This window comes from Hyla sarda, chromosome 5, assembly GCF_029499605.1.
Source record: "Hyla sarda isolate aHylSar1 chromosome 5, aHylSar1.hap1, whole genome shotgun sequence".
Taxonomy (NCBI): domain Eukaryota; kingdom Metazoa; phylum Chordata; class Amphibia; order Anura; family Hylidae; genus Hyla; species Hyla sarda.
The window spans coordinates 92,265,768-92,293,666 of NC_079193.1; the positions used below are offsets into that span (position 1 = coordinate 92,265,768).

General features: G+C 41.2%; 1 protein-coding gene across 9 annotated transcripts in view; it reads right to left on the minus strand.

The window, feature by feature from the left end:
- The window catches only part of TBC1D5 (TBC1 domain family member 5), a 645,101-nt gene that overhangs the window by 238,771 nt on the left and 378,431 nt on the right, over positions 1–27,899 (minus strand). For all 9 annotated transcript variants that reach the window (XM_056519933.1, XM_056519937.1, XM_056519936.1 and 6 more), the window contains 8 exons: positions 24,454–24,562; positions 18,655–18,744; positions 18,490–18,564; positions 17,662–17,729; positions 14,353–14,455; positions 6,489–6,577; positions 4,753–4,803; positions 1,734–1,803 (listed from right to left, as the gene is read on the minus strand). In XM_056519933.1, coding sequence (XP_056375908.1) covers positions 1,734–1,803; positions 4,753–4,803; positions 6,489–6,577; positions 14,353–14,455; positions 17,662–17,729; positions 18,490–18,564; positions 18,655–18,744; positions 24,454–24,562 — 655 coding nt within the window. The remainder of the gene's footprint in view (positions 1–1,733; positions 1,804–4,752; positions 4,804–6,488; positions 6,578–14,352; positions 14,456–17,661; positions 17,730–18,489; positions 18,565–18,654; positions 18,745–24,453; positions 24,563–27,899) is intronic.

Sequence of the window (27,899 nt, forward strand, 5' to 3'; positions counted from 1 at the left end):
ATCCATTCCCTTTAATTGACAAATAAAGGAATATGGTGCACTATGGACTGCTTTCATCAAAACCTCTTGATATGTTTTAATTTATCAAACTCTAGCCCTACACTAGTATTACATGGCTAGTGACATGTTTTGTGGGTCCCCTGTTTTAATGCAATATTCATTAAATTCTCCCATAGAGTACCCAGAGTATTATTAGTAGTACTATTACAATTCCCTTCAGGGCATAAAGCTCCTCCGAGACTAAGCCCTTTACTAGGGTTACCCCTTGAAATATCACTTTTATTGTTTTCTATAAAAATTTCCCAAACATGTGCAAAATAATACAAAGGTGTATTAAAAACACAACCATTTAGTGTCCTGCATCTTGAGAAAGCCGGTTCCTACCGGCAAAACATGCAGGGGATACTAAAGATTGTATTTTAACTAGCAACCAGGGTTGGAAGAAGAGGGAAATATAGGATCCTATTGAAGGGAGCAATTATGATATAACCCACAGAAACAGGTGATCCTATAATAATATCTCCAGTATAATAGAGGTCCAAGAAGGACCTAAAACCATCACCTAGGTTGTGTTTTTAATACACCTTTGTATTATTTTGCACATGATTGGGAAATAAAATTAAAAAAAAAACAATAAAAGTGATATTTCAAAGGGTAACCCTAGTAAAGGGCTTAGTCCCGGAGGGGCTTTATGCCCTGAAGGGAATTGTAATATAAACCCTGTTTTAATGGGCACATATATTTTTCATCAACTAAAGGGGTATTCCAGGAATTTGACTATGCTACAGGGGCTGTAAAGTAAGTGTAGTTAATAATATAGTGTTTGTACCTGTGTGTGACTGTTTTCTCACAATTCTTATGTGATTTTTATTTTTAACAGCATACAAAATTACTGTTGTCTCAGATTTTTCCCAGGTTGCAATGCGGCCGAGACATGACTCACTAGTCAGCTGATGACAGGGAGCCTGTCTGCTTCAATGGGTGGAGCGATCGCTTGGTGGGAGAGAGATCAATCTGCAACTAATGAAATAGCTGTAGGAACCCTGATTGAAAACCACAGGTCTTTTGAATGGATGCAGCTCATTTATTTAGATGTGTGGAAAATGGAATTATGGGATTTGTAGGCAAAGAAGAAAACTCAAAAAGGAAATGCCAGTTCACCAAAAGCTAGCCACAGTGTTATGGTAATCCCACAACATAGCCATTTAACCCCAAGCACAGATACTTACTAAGCATGTCCATCACTGTCTGGCAGGTACGTATTAAAATCACCTTATGGTGGATAACCGTTTTAAGAGAAATGTTAAGGGGACTCTATTAGCTATTAAATCATCCCTGGTCCCCCACAACAACTTCTAAGGGAAAAAAATTATTTTAGAATATTTTGTAAAACATTAAAAAATAGTGCATTAATTGTTATTTCCCATAGGGATTAAAGAAATCTGATGTGATTGTTATTTTTACCCTACCCTTATAGTGACACTGATTTTTATTTGTTATACACCACCAGCAAGCATAGCTTTTCCTCTGCACTCAGAAAAAAAACACTGTTCATGCAGATCTCAAGATAATATTGCTGATTTATTAATTTTTGCTTGTGGCTTACCACTAAATTGAAATGAAAGAAAATGATGGTTTGGGCTTAGCAGTTAGACAAAAAAATCAATGCAAGAAAAAAAAAAATGAATACACAGAAATAAGACCTTTCCATTGTGTTGAAACTTGTATCTTACCTTGCGGGAATCATGCTCGTATGTAGAAAACCAAGGCTCAGCGCTTCCCATAAGGTTTGAAAACAAGGCACTGAAACAAATAATATTTGTATTGTTACAGATTAATGTGAAACTGAATAAACAGGTATTTTGCTGAACACAGTGGTCAACCAATAGTCCAATCACAATACTATTTATTAAAATATATAAATACTTGTATAATATGCAGTGAAATAGATATATGGTTTGTAATCGCAACTGGGTCCCATAGGGTTCCACTAGGTCCAAGAGGGAATATGTTTATATGTCCCTATATGTATTCTTTATGGTTACATTATATGTAAGGTCACTGAGCATGTCCTGGATGCTGCTGAAGCTAGCTTGTAATGACAAATTCTAACCTGTACATTGTCAATAAAACAAGAAGGAGTTTGCTTAGAGGTAATTTGTATGCAATGCATGCCATCTTTTTTACATTTTTTATATAAAGCAGCAACAAAGAACAGATATAGGCAGTGGTGGTGGTTTAGGGGTGTAAAATGTCTCGACATGTTCTCTTTTACCCCTTATAAAACCCTGGACTTTTGATTTGTTACTTAGTTTTTGTCCTCATACAGTCACATTGAAATGCATTATACTTTTCATTTTGTTATCTTGAGAAAAATTTGATATATATTTATTTATAATTGTTAGATTTTTTGCCTATAGAGCTCTTTGTGGGTAATTTTTTGTGCAGTAATCTGTAGTTTTTATCGGTACTACTTTTCTGTAGATGGGACTGTATCTGATAACTTTTTGGGGCTGTTTTAGACAACTTTTTATTCCACCTTTTCTGGGACGTGACGAGACCAAAAATCGAAAATTTTGGCAATTGGTAGGCTGTATCAGAAAATCTGTCAAAGGAGCCACGGGGGCCTAGGGAAAGCCTCAGGCTGCTATGACAACCGGTCATCACCCCGGGATGCTATTAGGGCCATTGCACACATTGTACAAATGGCACATCTAAAAACTGTTGATTGATTGTGATTGATACTGATAACAGCATCTTAACAATTACAGCGTTACAAGCATTTAAAAAATTTTTTTTACGTGTCATAAATTTGCTTTCTCTTGCAATAAGTTAAATAAAGTTGTTAATCGAAGAGTGAGAATCAGAGCTGTTTAAGCCAAAGGCTAATACCGGCAAGACTGTGCGACCTTTGGTGTGGTTTGGTTTGCATGTGACAGAGGTAGGTTAAGGACATGGTCCCAAACTGGTTGACTCATCAGAAGATAACACAAGGTCTGAATATTGTAATACCCTGGGATCAGCTGTTGTTTGAATAATATGGAAAACTATTTTATTTAATGCAACAATGGTGTGAATGACAGCATTTATAATAGTGTCCCACTACAGGGTTAAATAACACAGTACTACCAGGGCCGTTTGAAGGAATTTGGGGGCCCCAAGCAAAATGGACATGGAGGTCCCCCCCTTGATGTTCACGCACGTCACACTCTAGGGCCGGCGTCAGGATGTAGTAACGCCGGCCCTTGGATTCTGGGAGCGCGACGTGAGCGAATGTCGATACGAGGCCCCCCACATTAGGTGCAGCATAGTTCCCCCCACATTAAGTAGGCAGTGTTCCCCCCACATTATGTGCATCATAGTTCTCCCCACATTAGGTTGGCAGTGTTCCCCCCACATTAGGTAGGCAGTGTTCCCCCCACGTTAGGGAGGCAGTGTTCCCCCACGTTAGGGAGGCAGTGTTCCCCCACGTTAGGGAGGCAGTGTTACCCCACATTAGGTTGGCAGTGTTCCCCCACATTAGGCTGGCAGTGTTCCCCCACATTAGGCTGGCAGTGTTCCCCCACATTAGGCTGGCAGTGTTCCCCCACATTAGGCTGGCAGTGTTCCCCCACATTAGGCTGGCAGTGTTCCCCCACATTAGGCTGGCAGTGTTCCCCCACATTAGGCTGGCAGTGTTCCCCCACATTAGGCTGGTAGTGTTCCCCCACATTAGGCCGGCAGTGTTCCCCCCACATTAGGCCGGCAGTGTTCCCCCCACATTAGGCCGGCAGTGTTCCCCCCACATTAGGCCGACAGTGTTCCCCCCACATTAGGCCGGCAGTGTTCCCCCCCACATTAGGCCGGCAGTGTTCCCCCCCACATTAGGCTGGCAGTGTTCCCCCCCACATTAGGCTGGCAGTGTTCCCCCCCACATTAGGCTGGCAGTGTTCCCCCCACATTAGGCTGGCAGTGTTCCCCCCACATTAGGTAGGCAGTGTTCCACCACATTAGGCAGGCAGTGTTCCCCCACATTAGGCAGGCAGTGTTCCCCCACATTAGGCAGGCAGTGTCCCCCCACATTAGGCTGGCAGTGTCCCCCCACATTAGGCTGGCAGTGTCCCCCCACATTAGGCTGGCGTGTTCCCCCACATTAGGTAGGCAGTGTTCCCCCCACATTAGGCTGGCAGTGTTCCCCACAGACATACAGCCTCCAGCCATATACAGTGTATGGCTGGAGGCTGTATGCCTGTGTACTGCCCCACTTCAGTGTTCCGACCACCGCTCCTCCGGTCCGTCCATAGCATTAGTTCCCGGGACCGAAGAAGCGGTGGTCGGAACACTGAAGTGGGGAGAACACCGAAGATGAAGTCCCGCTGGTCACTCACCAAGCTGGCAAGCGCACGTCTTCCTCCTCCTCAATGCTCCGGTCTTCTGCGCCTCCATTGCTATGGGCGCACACAGGGGACGTCAGTGACATCTCCTGGCAGCCCCTGCATTTTTAAACTTGACACGGGGCCGCAGAGAGTTAACGGGGGCATCCCTGTGTCCCGAAACATCTTTCGGGACACAGGGATGTCCTAAATAGTGATGGGTGGAATTGCCCCGTCGCTACAGGACGGGCAAGCACCGGCTCTGCTCGGGGCCCCAAGCAATTGCGTGGTTTGCCTGTCCTGTAGCGACAGGCCTGAGTACTAAATCAGACAGTATGCCAGTATATTTTACCATTGATATGCATTGTACAGATGAGCATTACGAAGATCTCTGACTTACTAGGCGTCATGTTCCAGGAAATCAGGATTTAACACAACTTTCATTTCCTCACTAGAAAGAAAAATATTATTAATGTCTTTTATTTTGCACACCATAATGTCAATACATTTTATGATTGAAAAACTATGTATTTTTGAGTAGTATCTTTTAGAACATGCACAATGAAAAGCAGGTTTTTCTTCAAAACACTTATAACGTCATTAATCTTGAGGTTTTTACTGAAGAACAAATGAGGCAAAATTCATCAGTAGGTAGAGGCATTGGCATTTATTATTGCCAGCTAAGCAAGTTGTCGAATGATTCTCAGATACATTACTTCATTCCAATATTCAGCGAAGTACAAAAAGATGATGCAAAAGTAAGGGCCTGTAGTCTAAGTACCATCCGTGGTAAAGAAAACTGTCTATAGTAACCAATTACAACATTAATGACCGAGAGCCAAATTTGGAATGTGCTTACATAGGGTGACATAAGATGGCGATAGCGGAGCAAGAAAAAGCTTTTTGTGTGTAGAAATTTGCAAGAACAAGGTCTGTTGTGACTGTATAGAGGAACCTTTAGAATAAAGGAAAATGTGCTTCACATAGGAAAAACATTATATGTTGGAGCTGAAACCAAACGACAAACTAAATTGCTGTGACCTTTGCAATGAGCAGACGCAAAGTCCATGATCCCTTCTACCTAGCTATGCTAAAGGAATGGCTTCTGCCACACAGAGGAAGATCTGCTAAAAGTATTCTATCCACAGGATGGTGCACCTCCACATTTCCATTTGGATGTTTGCAGTTACCTGAATGAAACTCTACCGAAATGTTGGATCAGGAAATTCACCAATGTTGTACTGTCCTCCACCATCTCCAGATCTAACACCTTGCAACTTTTTTCTATAGGGCTAAATCAAGGAATCAATGTATCTACCCTACAAACGCCCCCAGCCACCCCCCACCCCATAATCTGAACAACCTAAGACAACGCATTACTGAAACTGTTGAGTCCATATGCAAGGATATGAATGCATGTGTCTAAACATAACTGGGCTACTGCCTAGACATCCACCCTGTCACCAAGGGATATCACTTTGAACACTTTGATAGATAGCGCATCTTTTCATGTTAAAATCCTTCTATCTCTTTACTAAAATTTATCTCCAGGAGGCTCAGATCTACAGCGCTGTTTGATGAAGGTTTCATGCTGGAGAATAGCTCTAGCTTTCCGCTACCTACATCTGCTATGGCGGAAACAAGATGGCTATTGGAGAATTTATTTCCCTTGCACAGTCCTAAATATATTTTAGACTCATTAATCCTTTAGGATACTATCTGTTAGGAAGGCATTTACAAGAAAGGCTTACAAAGGTACAGATTAGCAGAACTATAACGTGTGGATCTTCTAAAACCAAACCAGATATCAGCTATTGGACGCCATAGCAGGTTAGACGGAGATTACTGGTTTTACTTGCTTCCAGGCCTGATTTTCAATTAACGTAGACTTGGCATGAAATCTTTTTAATGCACATTTGTCTATATTATTAAATTTCACAATAAACTAAGTCGGTCAATAATTTTAATACTGCTTGGTGTATTGCATGTGATGTATTCTATTGTTTTATATCATGGGATGTCCATGATATTGACAGAATATTCTGGAGCCAAAAAGCACAGGAGCAGTCGCCTTAAGACACCTATGATGACTTGCTAAAATATAACCATACCAGATATTAAATCATATGTACCCACCTTGGTTCTGCAGCTTCACTCGCATGCATAAATGCCTGGTGATCACAATGCAATATGAATAACATAGGAGCCAACAGTTCATGCATTCCCTGAAAAGATTGAGCAAAAAAAAAAAAGAAGAAAAGAGTAAATTATCAGGATAAGATCTCAATAAATCATTTTATACATTACAATGCTAAGTTAACTCCTACTCAAAAAATAAATAAAAATAAAATAAAAATCCCAGAATTTAAGGTATAAATCTTCCAAAAGTAATGGTGATAGTTAGACATTACTATTGTGCATTGTTTTAAATAGGCATTCCCAACATCATACATTTCCCCACTGAGCTCAAACAAAGTGGCAAATGATCATCCAAATTTAGCCAACCATGACCTAAAAAAATCCACCACTTAGGATCAATCACATACTGTATGTCTGACGTCAACCATCGTAAAGTTTTAGATTTGACTGTATGTAGGCATGTGCTCGTTTAAGACCATTCATGCCAGTGGTGGACAACAATAACATGTCACTCTCTATTGCTTACACTGTAGCCTCTGGAACCCTCTTTTTTTTTCTATACACGTCCTTTGAACCTGCCACATACTTCTGTCCCATGTGTTTTGTCTACAGCAGTAAAGTGACCATACATGCATAGTCCTTCTGACGGAACAGGAATTGCAGCAAGAGCCGAGACCCCAAGATGATTCCTGGACCCCTCATAGACAAAGTGCTATACAGCAGGATTACCACTTCTCCAATGCAAACACAAAATGTGCCAAACTCCTGAATGTTATTGGGCAATCCCAAAATCTAGTCGGTGGACTACCACTGACTTATCCCCAACATAAACTGTATTTTTTTTTTTTTCAATATATGGACCTTATAGCTACTGGCAAGATAAGAAGGTGGTCAGTCACCAACAACCATTCACTTTCATCTGTCATTGATAGAGATAATAGTCAGCAGTTTAGCCTATGTTTTTACGAGAACTTTCCGCAGTGCACAACACTGCAAACAAAAGAAGAAAAAGAAAACAGAGGTAAAGTTTTGTGTTTGTCAACAGCCTGTAGGCTCGCAAAATTGAACCTGTTCTTTATATGCCTGTGTTCATTTAGCCCACCAAGCAGTCTTTATTAAAGCTGGAGCATCAGGCAGTCAAAGTTCATTAATACCATTTATGTAATCTATGCAGTTTCAATTAACTCAGCAAGACATTCTACTACATGATAACAGTCTCATTAATTCAATAAAACCCCATAACTATTAACAATATGGTCTATGTTAAACGGGGTGTCACCTACTACAAAGTAATGGCTTTAACAGCTTGTAAGGAGACTTAAGTTTTTCTCTTCTTTTAAATGTTATCAAGTTAAATATTCATTCCTTATGCAGAAAGGTGTTATTTCTCTGTAAGGCATCTTCAAGATATCAAACCCAAGCAGGGGGTAATTAAGCTGTTTTAATTCTTACCCAGTAATAATATTACTTTCTAGTTCAGTAAATGACAGACTTTGTTTAAAATTATACACGGTTTCCCACTTCAATGCTTGACGTGCCTGGGGTGTATTCACTTAACGCTGTTGGAATGGACACCGTTGAATAATTACGACCAAGGAAATTTATAAAGAAAAAAAAATAAGGAAAAAAATTGCTCGCCATTAATTTTTATTTGGCTTAACGATTCGTTTTCACATTGCAGTTAACATAGCTAGGAAATATGCATTTCCTAACTTGTTTATTGCTTAGTTAACGTAATTTGATTTTACAAAGTTCTTTAGTGTCTTTTCACAATGTTCTCTGTCGAAAACTAATACAAAAACGGCATTAACTTGAAAATGAGTCTCTGCGAGCAGGCCCCCTATGTTCTCCAAAACTCTAATAGCTGTTAAATATAAACTGTTTTGCGCAGCCTCTTCTAATCCTGGTTTAGGATATTGCACTTCTCCTTATACTTTATATCAGAGGTCTCCATCCTTTTGTCCCTTATGAGCCACATTCGGCTTTGAGTGATGGCCGGGAGCCACATTTAAAGGAGAAATTTAAGATATGAAATTAAAGAACTTTAAAATATTTGCTAATAAATATTTTAGTGTGAAATTTGACTAAAGTTATATACTATACAAAGTGACACTGTTTAGAGGTTAGGATATATCTGCTAACAACTGCTATGCGTTATGGTCATAAATGAGGACTCTCAGCCACTCCCAAGCAACTAATTGGGGACCATTGTAAAGCCTTCGGAATGGTCAGAACCGTCTTATTACATACACATTACATAATTCTAAAATCCTCATATCCGTGTAGGACTGATCATTCAGGCATTAGGGAAGCACCCTATAACCCACTTTGTAAAATAGAATAGAGTAAAAGGCAATAGTGAATGGTACAAGGCCCATAAACTATAAGAGTCTGAAAGTGTTGGGTACAATTTTAAAGGAGTAGTGGAGTGAAAAATAACAGCCAAAACAGCCAAAAGAGAGAGGATAAGTTATAAATCACGTAGGGGGGCGACCGCTGGGACCCCCAAGCCCCCGCAATCTACTGAACAGGCCCCAGCATTCTGCCAGAAGCGGCCCCTTCCAGCACACCCCTCCCCCCCCGGGAAGGTCCGTTCCAACATCCCATCTCTATGGGATACATGGAGGGGGCGTGTCGGCAGCTGCTCCATGTGGGGGTCTGCACGCCCCCTTCCAGCAGACTGCCGGGGCCCTGTTCTGGAGATCGTGGGGGGTCCCAGTGATCACACACCCCACGATCTATAACCTATTCTTTGGAAGAGGAATAAGTTATCTTTCACTACAGAACTCCTTTAACAACATACATATGGGCAACTTAATAATATACGGTATACTTAATATAGAAGTTCTATGTTGTTTTCTCACTGTGTGAAGTCCTTACTGGCAATGCTTTCTCCACCAATCACACATCACTCTGGCCAATAAAAGAGCAGAAAATGGAGGGGAAAGTGAGAAGAAATTTCCATCAGCAGCCTCTATTGAAACCACCAGTACATGCACTGGCTTCCTGGACCTGGACCATCACAGAATAAAGTATGGCTTATCTTAGAACCAAACTTTCACCTGTTCTCCAGCATGCCCTGGATGTTCAGAAAACTAGTTCATGCTCCATGTATTTTAATGATGGTTGCTGATGGACATGTCAGCTCAGATGCCCCTATATCTTCTGCCATTTTAAGGTCTGTTGTACCATGCAGTTGTAGGCTTTTTCTAATTTCATGTGACTGGAGGCCAAGATCACTGCCCTATTCACAAGCAAATGCAATGAAATAAAACACAATAGGCATCCTATATATATGAATTATACAATAATGGTGAATTCATTTATCTGTGAAGACATACACTTCTCCTTGTATAGACGTCTACCCTTCCAGGACTACATAGATGCATTGAGTGTGTCATAACGGCCTGAGATTACAGTATCACATTGTTGCCTCTTTATAGGAAAGATACTTCCAAGTAGTGAGAAGTCCTTTATTATTAATATAAAGACATCTACAGTTATATATCTTACTATTTATCTTTAACGGGCTCTAAATGGCCTAAACCAAAGTCAATGGCTAGATATGAGCAAGCTGGGGACACAACAGGTTATTGCATTAATTCATGCAAACATTTAGACATAAACCTCCTCTTTCAACCTCTCCGAGCATATGGCTTTAAATTATTTAACTGGCAACTGGTAGTCAAAGCCCCTCCAGGGAGAGCATTGGGTTGGCCATGTTACAGATTTATTTCTGCTTTTACACATTGTGGTCACAGCTACATTAGTCACAACATGTGAAGATGACATGATTTATTCTAGCACCACAGAAAATCATTAAAGATAGGCAGGGGTCAGGTCTATGCATTTGCTGCAGTTTTATGTGGGCAGCTTAGGCTATAGAAAATTTATTGGTTGGATAAAGTTTTCCCATTGAAAGTCATTGTTCTAAAGAAGAGCTCCAGCTAACCCTTACATGTAGTCTTTACTACATACATTAAACACATGATCCTGTAGCTATGAGGAGTAAATACTAAAAGACTAAGTACAAACTCTTTGTACAGCCCGACATACAGTATATCAGGCTACTAAATAATGAAAACAGTGCACGCTGCGGCAAGCTGTCAGTCCGCCAAAGATCAGCACCAGTAGATGACGGGTAATTTAAAAATATCTAGGAGGGGTCGTTTTTGTCTCTGACATTTTCACCCCAAAATGATGGTTTTAACACAGATTGGTACATAGTTTGGTTCAACGTGGGCAGAAGAGGAAGTGTGCCATAAATTTATAGCAACACAAACGAAAAATGTCAGACACATACGTATTCCCCACCTGTTCAAATTTTTAAGCACAAAAAAAAAATGGAAATTTCATTTTTTACTCCTTTTTTATTTTTTTTTGCATTTGGCCCATTTTTGGATATTCTTTTCAGCTGATAGTATTTTTTGTTTGAGTTGAAGAAGCAGCAGCCAAAAGGGCCCAACACTTATTTTACAACCAAACAAACAATACCAGCCATAAAAAAACTATGTTTTTCCTGTTTAGTTAAATAGAAAAAATAAGGTATTTTTTTGGGCCTACAGTTCACACTAGGGTCTGGCATAGCCATGGCACATCTTCGTATGGATAACCTGATGGACCCTATTAACCTATAATGAGAACTGTCAAGGTTCTCTCCAGGCTCCAGTATTTATGATGGCCTGACATAAACCCAGGGCCCTAAGACCATAGACCATAAAACTAATTTGAATGCAGCCAGATTGTTCGCTTTTCAGCTCTAAAATTCACAAGTTCCAAGTTAAGGTTTTAGACTAATATTCCTGCAAAATGCAGTGTAAGAAAATTATACTTGAGTCCATCTACTCAAAGAACAACAATTGCTAACAACTGGATAACTTAAACCATATAAAAAAGCAGCTATAGGTAGAGCCCAAATTGTATATTAATACAAATAAAAAATATTTACAGAGCTGTTTTTCATTAGCTCATGACAGCACCCTTGGAGAGGACCTCCCACCGCAGGACAGGAAACATAATAATGGGACACGCCTCTCCACACCTCAGTTCAAAGTAAAGTACCATGAATAATTATTTTCATTCTCTAAATTAAACATAAAAATGTTTTCCTTTTTTTTTTTTTTTTTTTTATGGCGGGATAAATGAGGGGTGCTGTTATTAGCTAATTAAAAACAGATTACCGGGTAAGTAATCTATCTTTACCTAATCGCTCATGACAGCACCCTTGGAGACTTAGAATAGTAACCAATGTGGGCGGGACGTCCAAAGGAAAGATCAGAAACAGGATTTAATTGAAACCTATAGCGTTTAAAAAAAGTATGTTTTGAGGACCATGTAGCTGCCCTACAGATCTGGTACAAAGAGGCTTCAGCCTTCTCTGCCCAGGAGGAAGCCACTGCTCTGGTAGAGTGAGCTAAAAAAAAAGGAAGGTGGATCCTGATTCTTTGTAGTGTAAGCTAAAGTAAGTGATGCCCTGATCCATCTACTAATAGACGTTTCATTTTCTATACAATGAAAGTCCTTAGAAGGGTCCAGATACTTCAGGAGGCATCTTCTGACATCAATTCACTATTCCAGTGGGAAAGAATCTGTCCGGAGGAAAAGACCGGAACTCCAGAAGGAGACCCGATCTCAGGGTGGATAGAACCCAGGGGCTGGAAGAAATTTTCTCCCAGGCCCCCGCAAACCTGGACAGACGCCCCTCACTGGGAGAAAGCCATCATTGTTTGGGATCTTTAACACTGGACTCCTTGTTGGGATTGAAGAGGAAACCTCTACCTTTGCTAGGGACTTCAAATTTTCTATTGTCCTGAAACTTCTGATTAGGCTTTCTGGATTTTTTTTTTTACCACGAAAGAAATCAGGGACACGACCCTGAATGGGAAAACCTTCCTTCCTATCAGAAGCCTTCTCAAGTACTTCGTCTAAGACGGGACCAAAAAGGCGATCTCCAATGCATGGGATAGAACATAGTTTGTCTTTTGAGCCCACATCAGCCCTCCACTGCCTAAGCCCTGTGGCTCTCCTAGAAGAATTAGATAAAGCAGCTGCTCTGGCACCCAATCTTATGGAATCTACTGAGGAGTCTGCCAAAAAATCTACCGCCTTGGAGATTACGGGTAAGGATTCTAAGATCTCTTCTCTAGGCGTCTGGTTAACAAGATGGGATTGTCATTGTGAAACCCTGACTCTTAGGGAGAGAGCGACACATGTAGCAGCTACATTGCTTCTGATAGAAGCTGTGGCCACCTCCCAGGTCTTTTTGTTAAAAACCTCTGCTTTTTTGTCCAATGGGTCAGACAGGGTTCCTAGATCCTCAAAAGGCAAGGTGGATTTCTTAGTCATTTTAGCCACCGGGGCATCAATTAAAGGGGCTCTCTCCCATGAGTTTGTAACTGACTCCTCAAAGGGGTACTTCTTTTTAAGGAGTTTAGGGAAAAAAATATTTATTCTCAGGATATTCCCATTCCTTGTCAATTATTTGCCTTATGCAAAATTGAATGTGCGGGACTTCTTGGGGCCTAAGCCTTCATAATGGGCGTCTTCGGCCGTGACCGTCTCTCTGCTCTCCTGAAGATTAGCCGTTAGGCGGATTGCTTTAAGGAGCTGATCAGTATCATCTGGAGAAAAGAACAATTTGGATTTAAACTCTTCTTGCTCTTCATCAGAGGAGGAATATAGGATAAGATTTTTCTCTTGAACACTAGGGGAACTGGAAATGGCAGGGATGAATACAGAGAAGGCTGAAGCACCCACATTCATGACAATTCCTAGTTCTTTAAGGGATTAATATATCCTTCAGCATCATTACTCTTAGGTTGCTAGCAATTGCAGAGGACTCCTGGGCCAACGATAACTTCAATACAGGCTGCACATATAGATTTTAATAGGCAGGATCTAGCGGCTTCCTACATTCTGCACATTCTTTATTATGGGATTAAGAAGAAGACTTCTTACTACCCTACAAAACAAAACAATAGCCTGACTTTGCTAGCAGAATATGAATGAAATTGAAATTATCTCATCCAGAAGTAGATCCACACCTCCATAGCTGGGCTGGACCTACTCTTCTTGGAGCATCCACCTCCCTCTGTCGAATGCTCCGACATGCTGGAGGAGTTCTTTCAGCACAATACTGCAGGGCAACCAGGAATGGTCTGCTCAGCTACTGGGGACTGGAACTGCTGCCACTGGATACTGCTGCTGCGGGCTTCTGTACTGTGCAGGCTCAGGCTTCTGCTGCTGTGGATATTGCTGCAGGCTGGCTGCCTGCTGTCCACGGGGTTCCGGACGCTTAGAACGCCAACGGGGAATCCGAAAAGGAGAAATCCTGCGCCCCTTTTGAATGGAGCCGGAACCGGAAGTGAGGCTACACTGCCGGGCTGACGTCACACCTGCCGGCATTGCTGCGTAAGTGAAACTCTGGCCCCAGAGAGAGCCGGCAAGAACCGCACTACTCCAAAGCCCCCACCTCCTAAATGCAGCTGAGACCAGGGATGAGGACTATCGGGACCCCACCAGACCCACAGCTGCTCCCCAGAGGAGACTTCTGCTGAACAGGGAGCCCCGCTACCAGAGGACCTGCAGCCCCTTGGAGAGGTATGGAGACAGCTCCCAGGCCTCCTACCAGAGGACAGGAAACCTGAACTGAGGTGTGTCCCATTTTTATGTTCACAGGTTTCCTGTCCTGCAGAGGAAGGTCCTCTCCAAGGGTGCTGTCATGAGCAATTAGGTAAATAAAATCTTTACAATGGTGATCATTTTTCACGTTTATCTGTAATGACTACATTAGAAGAAGAAAGTGTTTCATATTTCACATAATGCACAGCAATAATCGATTGGACAATGCATCCTATCTGACCTGCTTATAAAGCAAATGTTCATTCTCTCTTGCATAACAGAAAAGCACATCAGTGAGGAGTCTTCTCACATCTTCTTGCTGGAAGAACTTCATTTCAGGAAATCTGGAAGAGATATACAACAAATAAGAATGATTAGCAATATTCTACGGAATCACTGAGGTTGTGCGAGCACTAGGAAGCAAATGAAAATTTTACCTTCTCATATAAAAACATTCTGTAGGAGTAAGATTACTATACTATTATCTTTAATGGAAAATGCTCATAGAAACCCCCAGGATCCCTACTATGATTCCTCCAGTTGACAGTTTTTCTGTAATTTTTTAATAATATCTTACTCCCTTTATGACTGCATCATATAACTATATTGAAAGGAGTCTGCACAAAAGAGGACCTGACAAGTCTGTTTTATTAAATACTTGTATTCTCCATATAACAACAACTTTGGAGAATCTCTTCTTACAATTCTGCATTGTGTCAATAGAGTTCTAAAGAAAGGTGCTCCAAGATCAATGCTTTATAAGGAAAACAAGTACCGTATATACTCAAGTATAAGCCGGGTTTTTCAGCACGATTTCTCGTGCTGAAAACCCCCCCCCTCGGCTTATACTCGAGTGAACTCTCCGCCCTCAGTGGTCTTCAACCTGCGGACCTCCAGATGTTTCAAAACTACAACTCCCAGCAAGCCATCGGCTGTCCGGGCATGCTTAGAGTTGCAGTTTTGAAACATCTGGAGGTCCGCAGCTTGAAGACCACTGCCCGGGCCTTCGTCATCATCCAGCCCCCCCTTTTGTTTTGTACTCACCTCCGCTCGGCGTTCAGGTGAGCTGGTCCGGGCCATCTGTGCTGTAGGACCGTCCGGCAGATAGTCGTTCCGGGCTGTCCATCTTCACCGGGTTGGCCACTTCTTCGCGCTTCGCACCCGGCCCCGGAATAATGACGTTGCCTTGACGACGACGCACAGGGAGGTTGCTCATGAACGTTCCTGTGCGTCGTCGTCAAGGCAACGTCATCAGTCCGGGCGCGAAGCGCGGAGAAGAGGCCCACCCGGTGAAGATGGACAGCCCAGAACGGCTATCCCTCCCCACCGGACGGTCCTGTAGCACAGATGGCCCGGACCAGCTCACCCGAACGTCCCGCCGAGCGGAGGTGAGTAGAAAACTAAAGGGGGGAGGGGGGGCTGGATGATGACGAAGGCCCGGGCAGTGGTCTTCAATCTGCGAACCTCCAGATGTTTCAAAGCTACAACTCCCTGCATGCCTGGACAGCCGATGGCTGTCCGGGCATGCTGGGAGTTGAAGTTTTGGAACATCTGGAGGTCCGTAGGTTGAAGACCACTGTTAAATCAGACATTGACAAGCTGTGATGATGAAGGGGTGGTGTGGGATGATGACATGGTAATGATGAAGGGGGGGGGGATGATGAAGGGGGGAATGATGACAGGGTAATGATGAAGGGGGGATGGTGACAGGGTAATGATGAAGGGGGGATGATAACAGTGTAATGATGACGAGGGTGATGATGACAGGTGGTGATGATGATGAGGGTGTTAATGACGGGGGTCTGGATGATGACGGGGGATGATGTATTTCCCACCCTAGGCTTATAGTCGAGTCAATAACTTTTCCTGGGTTTGTGGGGTGAAATTAGGGGCCTCAGCTTATATTCGGGTCGGCTTATACTCGAGTATATACGGTATTTACAAAAACAGACATTTCAATAAAAGCTTGCACACTTTATTTATTTATTTATTTTTTTTAATTCAAAGTTTATTTTATTTCAAGATAAGAAAGTAACATAAAACAACATGGCACAAGATAGTCATCCCATCTCTCAGAGTGATAGGTGGTAAAATGAGACAACCAACAGGTGAGTTTGCTAGTAACAAATCAGATGGATGGAGTCTATGATGTGCATAAAGAAAAAGTCCCATAACTCTCTCAGGGGGGAAAAAGCAAGGCCCGGGGCGCCAGAGGCAGTGAGGGCATTCTTAGGAGTCCCCCTGTATGTATGACATTAACACAAAAGTGTAACAGCTTTGGACTGAGAACGTCAGGTCCAAACATTAACTCCATTAATAAGGCTCCGGAGAGGGAGACAATGGCATATGAGTACAAATGGGTACAATAGAATAGTAAAACATTAAAATACAAGAAGGATGGCGGAGATGGAAACAAGTAAAGAGTGAGGAGAGGGAAGGAGGGGAGGTAGTAGGAGGGTGGAAAGAGAGAGGGGGGAAAAATAAGAAGGAGGGGCGGGAAGGGTTACAGGGGAAGGGGGGAAAAGGGAAGATGGGAGAGGGTAGGGACTCGGCAGATGATTATGTTTTCCTCGGGTCCGGGAGGTTCCAGGCTATCAGGGCTCCAAGGCGAAGTAAGATATATCAGATGGGTGGGTTGCTTTGATAGGCGAGGCAGACAATGTGAAATGTATGTGGAAGTAGTTAGTCGCCTTACAGTTGTGGGTCGTTTTCGGGCTCTGTTGATAGGTTCAGTGAGGTGAATTCCGGGGAGGATTGGAAGGCAAGCCAGGGTTGCCAGGTTAGAGTGTATCGGGTTAAGCCATTGTGTGTACTGGCTCTAAGTTCCTCCATCCAGTGGATGTGGGAGACTTCTTGGAGCCATGAGGTGTCCATAAAGGTAGCATGGGTTTTCTCAAACAATATAATAAAGAATACTCACTTCTTTGATGGAGAGAGTTTTCCACCTTGCTGCTATGTGAATTTTAGACACCATGGCTATTGAAACAAATGACGGGTTTTATACCTGAGGGTTTCAAGCTGAAATGTGATCCCAAATTGTCATTAATGACTTCTTCTATTTGTTACCAAAATGTATGAACTATCGGGCAGGTTCATTATGTGTTTGCGGTCTCCCACCTCAGGACAATCCAGAAATTAATTGTTGGGTACATAAGCATAGATACAATGTAGTTTGGCCAGTACATAATAGGCCCTATGAAGGTCTCTGTAAGGGTTATTTAAAAGTTACCCATAATAACCATTCCATAATAGTGAGATTAGCATTCTGAAAATTAAGTTATGTTCTAAGATCTGATACAAAGCAGAAACATACAATTTCACTTAGTCCTGAGGTGGAGAGGTAAAAATTGAGTATAATATAGAAATATGCCTGTTCCTAGGTAGATTATTTAGGCAACTGTTTTTAAATTAAGTAGGACTGGATATGGCCGAGTGGTGGGTGGAGTGGTAACAGATTGTATAAAGTGTAATATACGGTTTAGGTGGAAGGAGTCTTTGGGGGCAAATTACAGGAAGAGCAAAATTCTGAAAGAGTTTATATGATACATACGTTCTTTTTACATCCTGCTCAATCATTGCCCTGAGTTCTTTATCCTGAAAGAACTTATTCCAGAGACTCTGAAAGAGAAAACAAATGATTTATATGGAAATGGCATGATCACACTGCATTATTTTATAAGGTTAGGCTGTGTGCATATTGCATTCAAGCCTTCTACCTGAAGAATCAAAGTTATTTCCTGATGTATACCACTAATGGAAGTCTTAGATGTTTGCCATTGTATTGACATACAAACTATCACCTATCACTGTGAATTGCTTTTGTAGTGCTCTTGTTGCTTTCTCCAGTCTGACTTTTGTTGTTCACATCTGCGTTGGAGGCTCCATCGCAGATTCCGTTCAAATAACTGGACAAAAAATGAAACATTTTTGCTTGAGTAAATCCTGTAAAATAACAGACACCGTGCTAGAAACAAAATGGACCCCATTAAAGTCAACAGGGTCTGTCGTGCTCCATTGGCGTCCAGTGTGCAGCAGACCGGTCGGCTTGGTTTACTACAGAATCTGAGACAGAGACCCAAACATAGCCTCCAATGCAGATGTGAACCTGGCCCAGTAGATAAAGGTCCTGAATAGTGGCCCAATTCTATTAGCTCACGTTTTACTTGGTTTACTAAGCCGGAGACCCCATTTAAGTGTTGTATACAATCCCTCTCTTCTCTGCAGCATGGATGAAAGGGTTTATGGAATTGAGGTTATTGTAACGAGGAAATTGCAACCTCCATATAAGCCTTATTTTTAGCTTTTTATTCATGTAACAAACAAAATATTGTGTTGGGTTCCCTTCAACTGAGCAGTCTTGAGAGTGATGTCTACTCACCCCCTCATCCTGTGACAAAGGATTATTTATCATTAAGTCCTGCTGTCCAGCAGCTTTCCTGGGATTTGTAATATGCTAAAATAAGACAAACACAACAACATTACATTTCTCTCAATTAGACACTGTTTCAAAGCAGCGCTGGATAATCGTGAAAATATCACTTACTATTTCCTTAATCTTTTTATACCACATTCTTAACTCTGCCGTTTTACTTATCCATTGGCTTCTGTCTTGGGGTAAAACATTTAGAAACAGCTGCCAATAAAAAATGGAAATGTGTTACAAACAAGCTTAGGAAAGGACATTGATTGTCAAGGGAAAAATGTAATACATTGAGAATAAAATTGGAGGAACATGGAGAAAGCAAACACAAGCAGTATAGATAATAAGTTTGATAGGTGGCACTCCAGGACAGATCTCTAAAACTTCATTCAAAATGGAGGATGCCACATTATAGGCAAGCTCATGACAACTACCATAGGTTAACACAGATTGTGATGGTGGGTCATATGCACTAGCAATATATTTATATACACAAGAAAAAAAGATGCCAACTGTAAAAAAATATAATTAGAGTATTATACTGTGCACAAGTAAGGGCCTATTACAAGGGACAATGCGAGATGTAAGCGAATGCTGATCTCGAGGATTCAGTTTGTCTAATCCCATTGATAGTGTTATGTGCAGGCCCCAGTCATTGGGATACAGACAAGATTGTGTATGTCTAATGTCTAGACAAAAATGTTGTGTGTCCAATGACTAGACAAAAATTGTGTATGTCCTATGTCTAGACAAAAACATGGTTGTGAAAAGACAGCTTCATTCTTCTAATATACCGTTATAGTGGGGCACTGTGTGGCTTGCACTGTTATGATGGGCACCATGTGGTTGGTACTGTTATGGAAAGCATTGTATGGCTGATAATGTTGTGTTTTACCATGAATGTTCATCTATGTCATAACATAGTGTATTAGTTATACCCATAGTACTCCTTAAAAAGCATATTCCCATCATAGTCATTTATGTAACATTTACAGGACATACTACAAAAGTTTGATAGTTGGTTCAATCTCTAGGGGTATATTGGGAGAATAAAGGCACCTAGATTGTTCAGCAATTTAGTAAGTAGCTGGGCTGTTCTATAAACTATGATGGGTATAATCCAAGGAGCCCCCAATGTGTCAAATAGGTGTGAATGCCTAAAGTCAAAACTCTCCTATGAGCCTCAATAGGAACTGTATTAGCTAGGAATACTTATTTATATGGGTTTATAAAAACTTTATATGTATTTAAACTTTACACATCCAGCTTCAGACCCTGCATATATACCAATAAGGGGGAGTGGTGGGGAGAAACAATGAACAAAAATCCATATATTTTGGAGTAAGACAATTATCAGGAAATAGCATTCCTTGACTTATATACCTAATAATCGACCTATGTAAAAGGACCTTTTACTGTGGATTTAGTATCATTTTACAATGATGGCCTTCTCTTAGATATGCCCTCAATGTATTGAGGTCCCACTTTTGTCTGGTACTGTAGCTCAGCCCCTCTCAGCTCAATTCACTTGAGTATGCCATGTTGCAGTACCAGACACAGACACTTATATATGAATCTTGTTGTCTTGAGTGCTCCAAAAGGGACATAGCACTGTTCCTGACTCCAGGGTAGCAGGGTAGTAGGACCCACATAGATCCCAGATATTTATCCCAAATATGTATAAATTATCCTAAGGATAAGTAAGGTCCCTCAAAATATTGCAAATTAAATGCACCAATGTATACATTATTTGCTCATCTTGTTACTTTGTCGCTATAATAAGTGTATTTATAGGAATTCCCTCTATTATATGACATCAGTGGTCAAGCTGTAGCACTTCCCAGTGGATGAGTGGGCTGCAATGTTGTGTATATAACTATACAATCAATGGCCAATGTGACTAAGCGAATTATAGGAATAATTTAAAAGGGTTGATATGTCAATGCACATGTTCACACACTGCATGGCTGTGTTCTCCGTGTTGCACGCTGCGTGATCTTACCAATAAGTATTCCTCCCCCCGGATAACTCTCAGCTAGACATCTCCTATAATCAATGACGGCAGTCAGAATGTTTTACTGCCCTCTCTTCACGTGTTCTGCAGGGATGGGTATTTTTGGAATAATAAATTCAGATCTTAGAAATATTAGCGTTCAGAGAATTGGGAGATTAATCAGACTTAATTCATTTAAAAGATTGTTTCAGCTATAATTTATGGTCTTTGCTGAAGTACAGTATTGTGTGATCTTTTTAATGCATTCTCCTGAAGGAACCACGCGTCTTACCGCTTAATACTGAATCATTATTGGAGCAAGTGTAAAGAATGGTGGCATCCTTCCAAAACGATGTACAATAACTATGTATTTGGATTGATGTAAACCATGACAATGATAGCATTTATATGGTGGTATATCAAGATTTTGAGAAGGACTCCATCAAGCTAAGTGATGTATAGTATTATTCCTCAAACATGTATAATACTACACAAAGTCATAATGTGAAGATTCTCTAGAACATGGACAATACACAACCTCATATGTCACTACCAGGATAATAAACAGAGTGACGTCACAGTGCAGAGATAGTGAACAGCGATATAACTCTATGGGGTTAATACAGAAGTCACAACAAATGTTTGGCTAACAGCTAGCTGAAGTGTATAGCCTGCGGAAAGGGTCAGCTGTACTTACTGCTAGGAGCTGCAGACACTGTTGGATAGCTGTTAGGGTATAAAAGCAAATTGGACCTTTCCAGGAGCTGATGGCTGAGAAATAAAAAGGCAATTGTGTACATTTGACAACCACCAAGTGTCAAGGAAGTGGGGTTGAGCTTCTCAAGTATCACAGTCTGGCACAGCTCCTCGCTCCTCAATGATTGATGTATAGTGTTCTGTACATCAGTCAACAACTTTTATTACTATCTGCCTCTAAACCTGCTATATATATATATATATATATATATATATATATATATATGGGTAGCTAAGAGAACTTTCTAATTTTTAAGAATCCCATGGCCCCAGCTATTAGGTATGCATGCACGCAGTATACTGATATCCCCGCCAATCTGATGGAGTAGCTAGACCATCAGGTGGGTTTACAAGACATATCTCTAGAACTGGGGGCCAGTCACCACACTATAAAAAGGTATGTGATCAGCCTCTTTTCTGTCTAGAAATGCCACTTAATTGTTTTTGCTGAGACAACAGGAAAAAAAAACAGTGCTCCTTTGTGTGATACTTTACAGACACCGGTATATGCAGGTGGATTATCGCTTACCATAGAGCATTGTGCAACCCCAAGCACAACTTTGGAATACATATTCAGGTGAGTCTGCTGTAGCCTTCCCATCCACAACAACAATTAGTGACTCTTTCCTGTATGTAAAAGAGAACAAGAGGACAAAACAATTAAGTAAGCCAAAAAAATCCTCCAAGGACAGACGGGGAATCAGGCACTGATAGACTCAGGTAAGTACTAAAGATTTATTTCCCACAATGCAATGCGTTTCACAACCATTCGATTGCTTCTTCAGGCATTGCCTGAAGTAGCAAGCAAATGATTGTGAAACGCGTTGCATTGTGGGAAATAAATCTCTAGTTCTTACCTGAGTTTATCAGCGCATGGTTACCCGTCTGTCCTTGGAGTAGTTTTTTGGCTTACTTAATTGTTTTTGTCCTTGTTCTCTTTTAAATTCAGGAAAGACTCACACCAGCAGTAGCTGTCACATCTGTGGTCGCCCTCCAGCGTTTGAAGCCAATTTCCACCACTAGGTTATCTCTGGGGATTTTCATGTAATAGTTTATCCCTCAAATAAATGATTTTGGTCTACAGAAACCCTCCCTTTACTCCCGGTCCAGGCCTGCCAATGCTTCAGGGTGTGCAATGGATCATGCAACATCCCCATAACACTCAGCAAGGGAAGCTGCAGCCACTAACTGGCCTCAGCAGTCCCATTCAAAACTAAGTCCATGTGATGGTCATGTGAAACATGTAGGAACTGAAGTCTGTTTTTGCACTGTTTGGTTTTTAAATATTTAGAAAAAAAGATAACAATTTTAATGAACCTACCTCTATGGACCTTCCCAGTTTGTGATAAGTCCACATGACGACTGAAGCCAGTAACAGGCTGCAGCTTCTCATGCTAAGTGTATGGGGATGTCATTATGTAACTTCCTCCTGACACTCTGTAGTGGCAGCAGTGGATGTGGAAGCAAGCAGAGGCGAGAATATTGTTTTTTTCTTAATTGCCCTCCCATTCTCTTCCTTTGTTAATTTAGTGAAAAGCCTAGAAAACTCATTTATTTATCAGATGTTCAGCTCCCCAGAGAAGTCTATTGAAGGTCTAGAGAACGATTAAGAGACACACATAAAGAAGTTTCAGCAGCTTTTGGTGAGTATTATGTCTCTCCCCAGTCCTTGATTCACAGCTTACCCTACTCAGTACTGCTTTATAATGTCCTCCATGCTTCTGCTCTTCTAAGGGTTTACTAAAGAGTGATAGGGGAGAAGGATCTGCTCTTCTGTGTGCAGTGTATGGGAGACATCATAACAGCTGGTCTCCACCCACTAGCTCAGGACAACTGAAAATGACAAAGGATGTATGCAGAGTGGGGAAATATGTAAGCACACTGGGGAAGCATGCCATATACAAGATATAGATAAAACTCTCCTCCACATGAAAGCAAGGTAAAATCAAGCACTGAGACCAAGATAAAATTCAGGGTGTTTAATTACCCACAATGCAACGCGGTCCGTGGGAGTTCCGCTTCTTCAGGCATCCGCGTTGCATTGTGGGTAATTAAACACCCTGAATTTTATCTTGGTCTCAGCGCTTGATTTTACTTTGCTTTCATTTGGAGGAGAGTTTTATCTATTGTTGAGTATTGAAGTTGGAGCGGCTGCAGAGACCGCTGGTCTTACCACCTTTCATCACGTCTATCCATTGTTGTACTTGGATTGAGTACAACTACATCTGGTAAGCACAGTTCACATTGTGCGGTTATGCCCTTCATCTGATGATAATACACTACGGAGTGCATCCTTCTGTTTTTTTGTCTTTATATACAAGATATGTAATGGCCAGAAAGACCACTACTTCACATGTGCACATTGAGTCTCAGCACAATACACATGAATGTTACCTGAAAGTGGTAGGATTGCTTTAAGATGACATTCTTAACAGCCTAATTTGTTTGATTAGAAACTTTTTTCCCAGTCATTACGAAGTGGGTTACTTTACAAATGGACAGGATGGACAGGCATTGTGGCATGGAGAACGGGCTGCAACGGTGACCACCATGAATACACTTTTCAATCTCAAAAAGAAAACTTTTTCTTCCAAGACCATTTCCCCAAATCCAGCCTTAAGATTTAATAAAGCAGTCCATAAGTTGTGTGGAAAGCGATTGTCTTACTCCACAGCGATAATTGTATGTTATCGGCGGCATGTATTTAAGAGGATGAGCATAATGAAAAATCGGAAAATGCCCCCAGTCAGCATGTCTGGGATCCAGGATAACAGGATATACTAAGGGTTATTAAGTATGACAGAAAGTGGCATGGCTTAGATGGTTTGCGGTGTGCCCTCGTATAAACAATGAATGAACCTCCCACCACAATACAACAGGGATATACACGGATATCATAAAACGTAACCAGTTCTGTCTCCACTGAATAGACATTAAAAGAAATACAATGTTTATTCTTCTTTTCCTCTAAAATCATTACAAAAAAAGCAGCTCTGTATAATTTCCAGGAAAAAAATAAAAATAAAAAAAGCGGCACATAATAATAAAGGATTCAGAAACAGTAGATTTAGTCGCCTGGAAAATCCTATGACTGCATCAGTAATCTTCAGGCGCATCAGGTAAAATGTTGATACATTGCAACCGCAAACTATAAATAAATATTTTCTACTTACCTTCCAGCAAACACTCCGGAACCTGCTGCTTCTCAGCTGCCCATTAATCCCTTTCAGACGTATCGCTGCCAAATAATTGCTGTTTACAAAAAGTTCTTCCCATTCTTTGCTATGGAGGTAAATAACACAGATGTATTATATTTAAGAAACATATCACAGGAACACATTCTGTTTCACAAAACAGCTCGAATACAAACGACATTTGTGATACTTTTTTTTCTTTTCAATTTTTTATTTATTTTTTCTTCTTCTTCTTCCACAATGATTTTATTCAAGCATAGTTTTAAAACGCATGGTTGTCTTTTTTGGACACATTTCTTCTCAGGATTTAATGAATATGTAGATCGCTATAATTATGCCAGCTACTGAAATTCATAATGCCTATGGAGGCCATTCCATTTTCTCTAAAATGTTGGTACTGCAGTTCAGTGAATAAACAAGAAAAATGAATATTAATACGGGCACAACCATATTTCCGTACACAGGCAGGAGAGAAAAGCACTGGCAGAATTATCTGAGAGGAACCGTAGCTAATAACTATTAGCTCCTCGATAAAATATTTGATTTTAAATTAAGTTTTTTTTTCTCCCACCCTTAATGATAGACTGGGCTGTTAACCATAATAGAGGACTGCATTACTTAACCGGTAGTGCTATTACCACCGGAACGGCTTACACTTATTTCTACATGAACAGTTTTAAATTTTTAACAGGTGCAGGCATATTTAAATAAAAAAGCATCAAAAAAATTAAAAAAAAAGCCTGACTGTATAAACTGTTAGGGAAGGCAAGCTTGAGCACCTTGCAGTACCTATGGCTGACTAGATAAACAACCTAAATATGCCTCCCAGGCTTAGACACACAAGGGGCCTAACACCTGTGCCTCATTAATATACAAGTAAATCTGCTCTACTGGGAAGCGATTGGAAATTAATTGTCCCAAACCATTTACAGAGTTTGAACAAAAGAATTTGACTTGGCTTCTTTTCTGTCTTTCTGTGAATCAAACGCCATGAATGACACATGATCGGCTGGAGAACAACGCACGGTGACCTGATGAGCTGACGCTTGTTACAATTAGCAGACACAAACAAGGTCAATGTGAAATAACAGAATCATTAAAGACATTTTATTCTTCTTACAGGAAAAGATGTGTGAAGGTAAAAAAAACAACAACTGCAAAACCCCAGAAACAACCAATCAAATATTAGGCTTAGTGTTTGACTTGCACGAGACCAGTTACTATTACAGCGCCATTCTCTTCCAGTGGGCGTTTCTGGCACTGTAGTTCAGCACATTTAGCTTGAAAGTGACTGAAGTGCAATGTCAGACACAGACCATGGACAAGAGTGGCACCGTTTTCTTAAAAAAAAAAATATATATATATATAAAAAATATATACATATATTTATTAGTCCTTGCTTGATAAAGGGGTGTGGCTTATGGAAATGGCTGTAGTTAATTGAAAAGGAGCAAGGTTTATAATGATGCAATATCAATCGGAGGCAGGGCTATGAGGGGGCGGGGCTATGATGTCACAAGCTCCCAGTGCCGGCTATAGCGTTCAGAACAGTTAATTCCAAACGCTGAGAGTACCCTTTTAAATTACTGTGCAATGTTAAAGGGGTTGTCCGCCGAAAAGGATTTTTACATGCCCAAGTGTTCAAACCCAGATTGATCACTAGAATGAATGGAGAGTGAAGCACGTGACTGAGCACTTCTCACTCTGCTCTCTGTCTATAAGACACATGGTTTAGAGACAGGAGAAGGACTTAGGGGGACATGTATCATTTCCAGTGTATAATAGAAGTTTTTTACCCCCTCTGCCTGTTGTCTAAATTTGGTGCAGCTGCGTTAAATTTATCATTCTTGTGCAGCTACTTTCTTGTATTGCGTTTAAATTTAGAATTCTCCTCAGAGCATAAATTTACACCGCAGCTCTATTTAGTAGGAGCTTTGTCTGCAGCGTATCTGCACCTAAACAGTAAGTGTGTCCTCGTTATTAGTTTTAGAATTTTTTTTCTTCATTATGTAGAGTTTTAATCTCACAATAATACCACTTTTTGCACCCAATTATAACAGATCATTTATACCAATATCCTTATTCTTCATTTAACATCTGTGTCACCCCTGTGCAAATCACCTCAAATGTACATGGTGCACTCTACCTTATGGGCCTTGTTGTGCGCCCGCAGAGCACTTTGCGCCCACATATGTGTTATCTCCGTACTCTGGCTAAATTGTGTCCCAAAAAATGGGGATCTTTTTTCCCATTTACCTCTTGTGAAAATGTAAAGTATGCGGCAATACCTGCATGTCAGTGTAAATAATTTTATTTTTATACACTAACATACTGGTGTAGACTCCAACTGTTCCTTTTCATAATGGGTAAAAGGAGAAAAAGTCCCCCAAAGTCTGTAAGGCAATTTCTCCCGAGTACGGCGATACCCCATATGTGACCCTAAAATGTTGCCTTGAAATACGACAGGGCTCCGAAGTGAGAGAGCGCCATGCACATTTGAGGCCTAAATTAGGGTTTTGCATAGGGGTGGACATAGGGGTATTCTATGCCAGTGTTTACCAAACAGGGTGCCTCCAGCTGTGGCAAAACTCCCAACATGCCTGGACAGTCAATGTCTGTCCGGCAATACTGAGAGTTGTTGTTTTGCAACAGCTGGAGGCTCCATTTTGGAAACAGTGCCGTACCAGACGTTGTTCATATTTATTGGGGAGGGGAGGGGGGGCTGTGTAGCGGTATGTGTATATATAGTGTTTTTTACTTATTTTATTTAAGTGTAGTGTAGTGTTTTTAGGGTACAGTCACACGGGCGGGGGTTGACAGCGAGTTTGCTGCATCTCAATCTTGCAGCACTCCCTGTAAACCTCCGCCAATGTGAGTGTACCCTGTCCATTCACATTGGGGGGGGGGGGAAACATTCAGCTGTTGCAAAACTACAACTCCAGCATGCCCTTTGGCTGTCCGTGCATGCTGGGAGTTGTAGTTTTGCAACAGCTGGAGGCACACTGGTTGCGAAACATGGAAACAGACTCAGTGTTTCGCAACCAGTGTGCCTTTAGCTGTTGCAAAAACTTCAAATCTCAGCATGCAGTGACAGCAGAAGGACATGCTGGAACATGTAGTTATGCAACAGCTGGAGGCATACTGCTACAACTCCCAGCATGCCCTTTGGCAGTCCGTGCATGCTGAGGGTTGTAGTTATGCAACAGCTGAAGGCACACTGGTTGCAAAACACTTGAAAGTTTTTTACTTAACTTAGTGTTTCCAAACCAATGTGCCTCCAGCTGTTGCACAACTTCAATTCCCAGCATGAATGGTCTGTCAGTGCATGCTGGGCGTTATAGTTTGGAGGCACAGCTGGAGGCACACGGGTTGGGAAAAAGAGTTAGGAAACGAACAATGTTTCCCAACTAGTGTGCCTCCAGCTG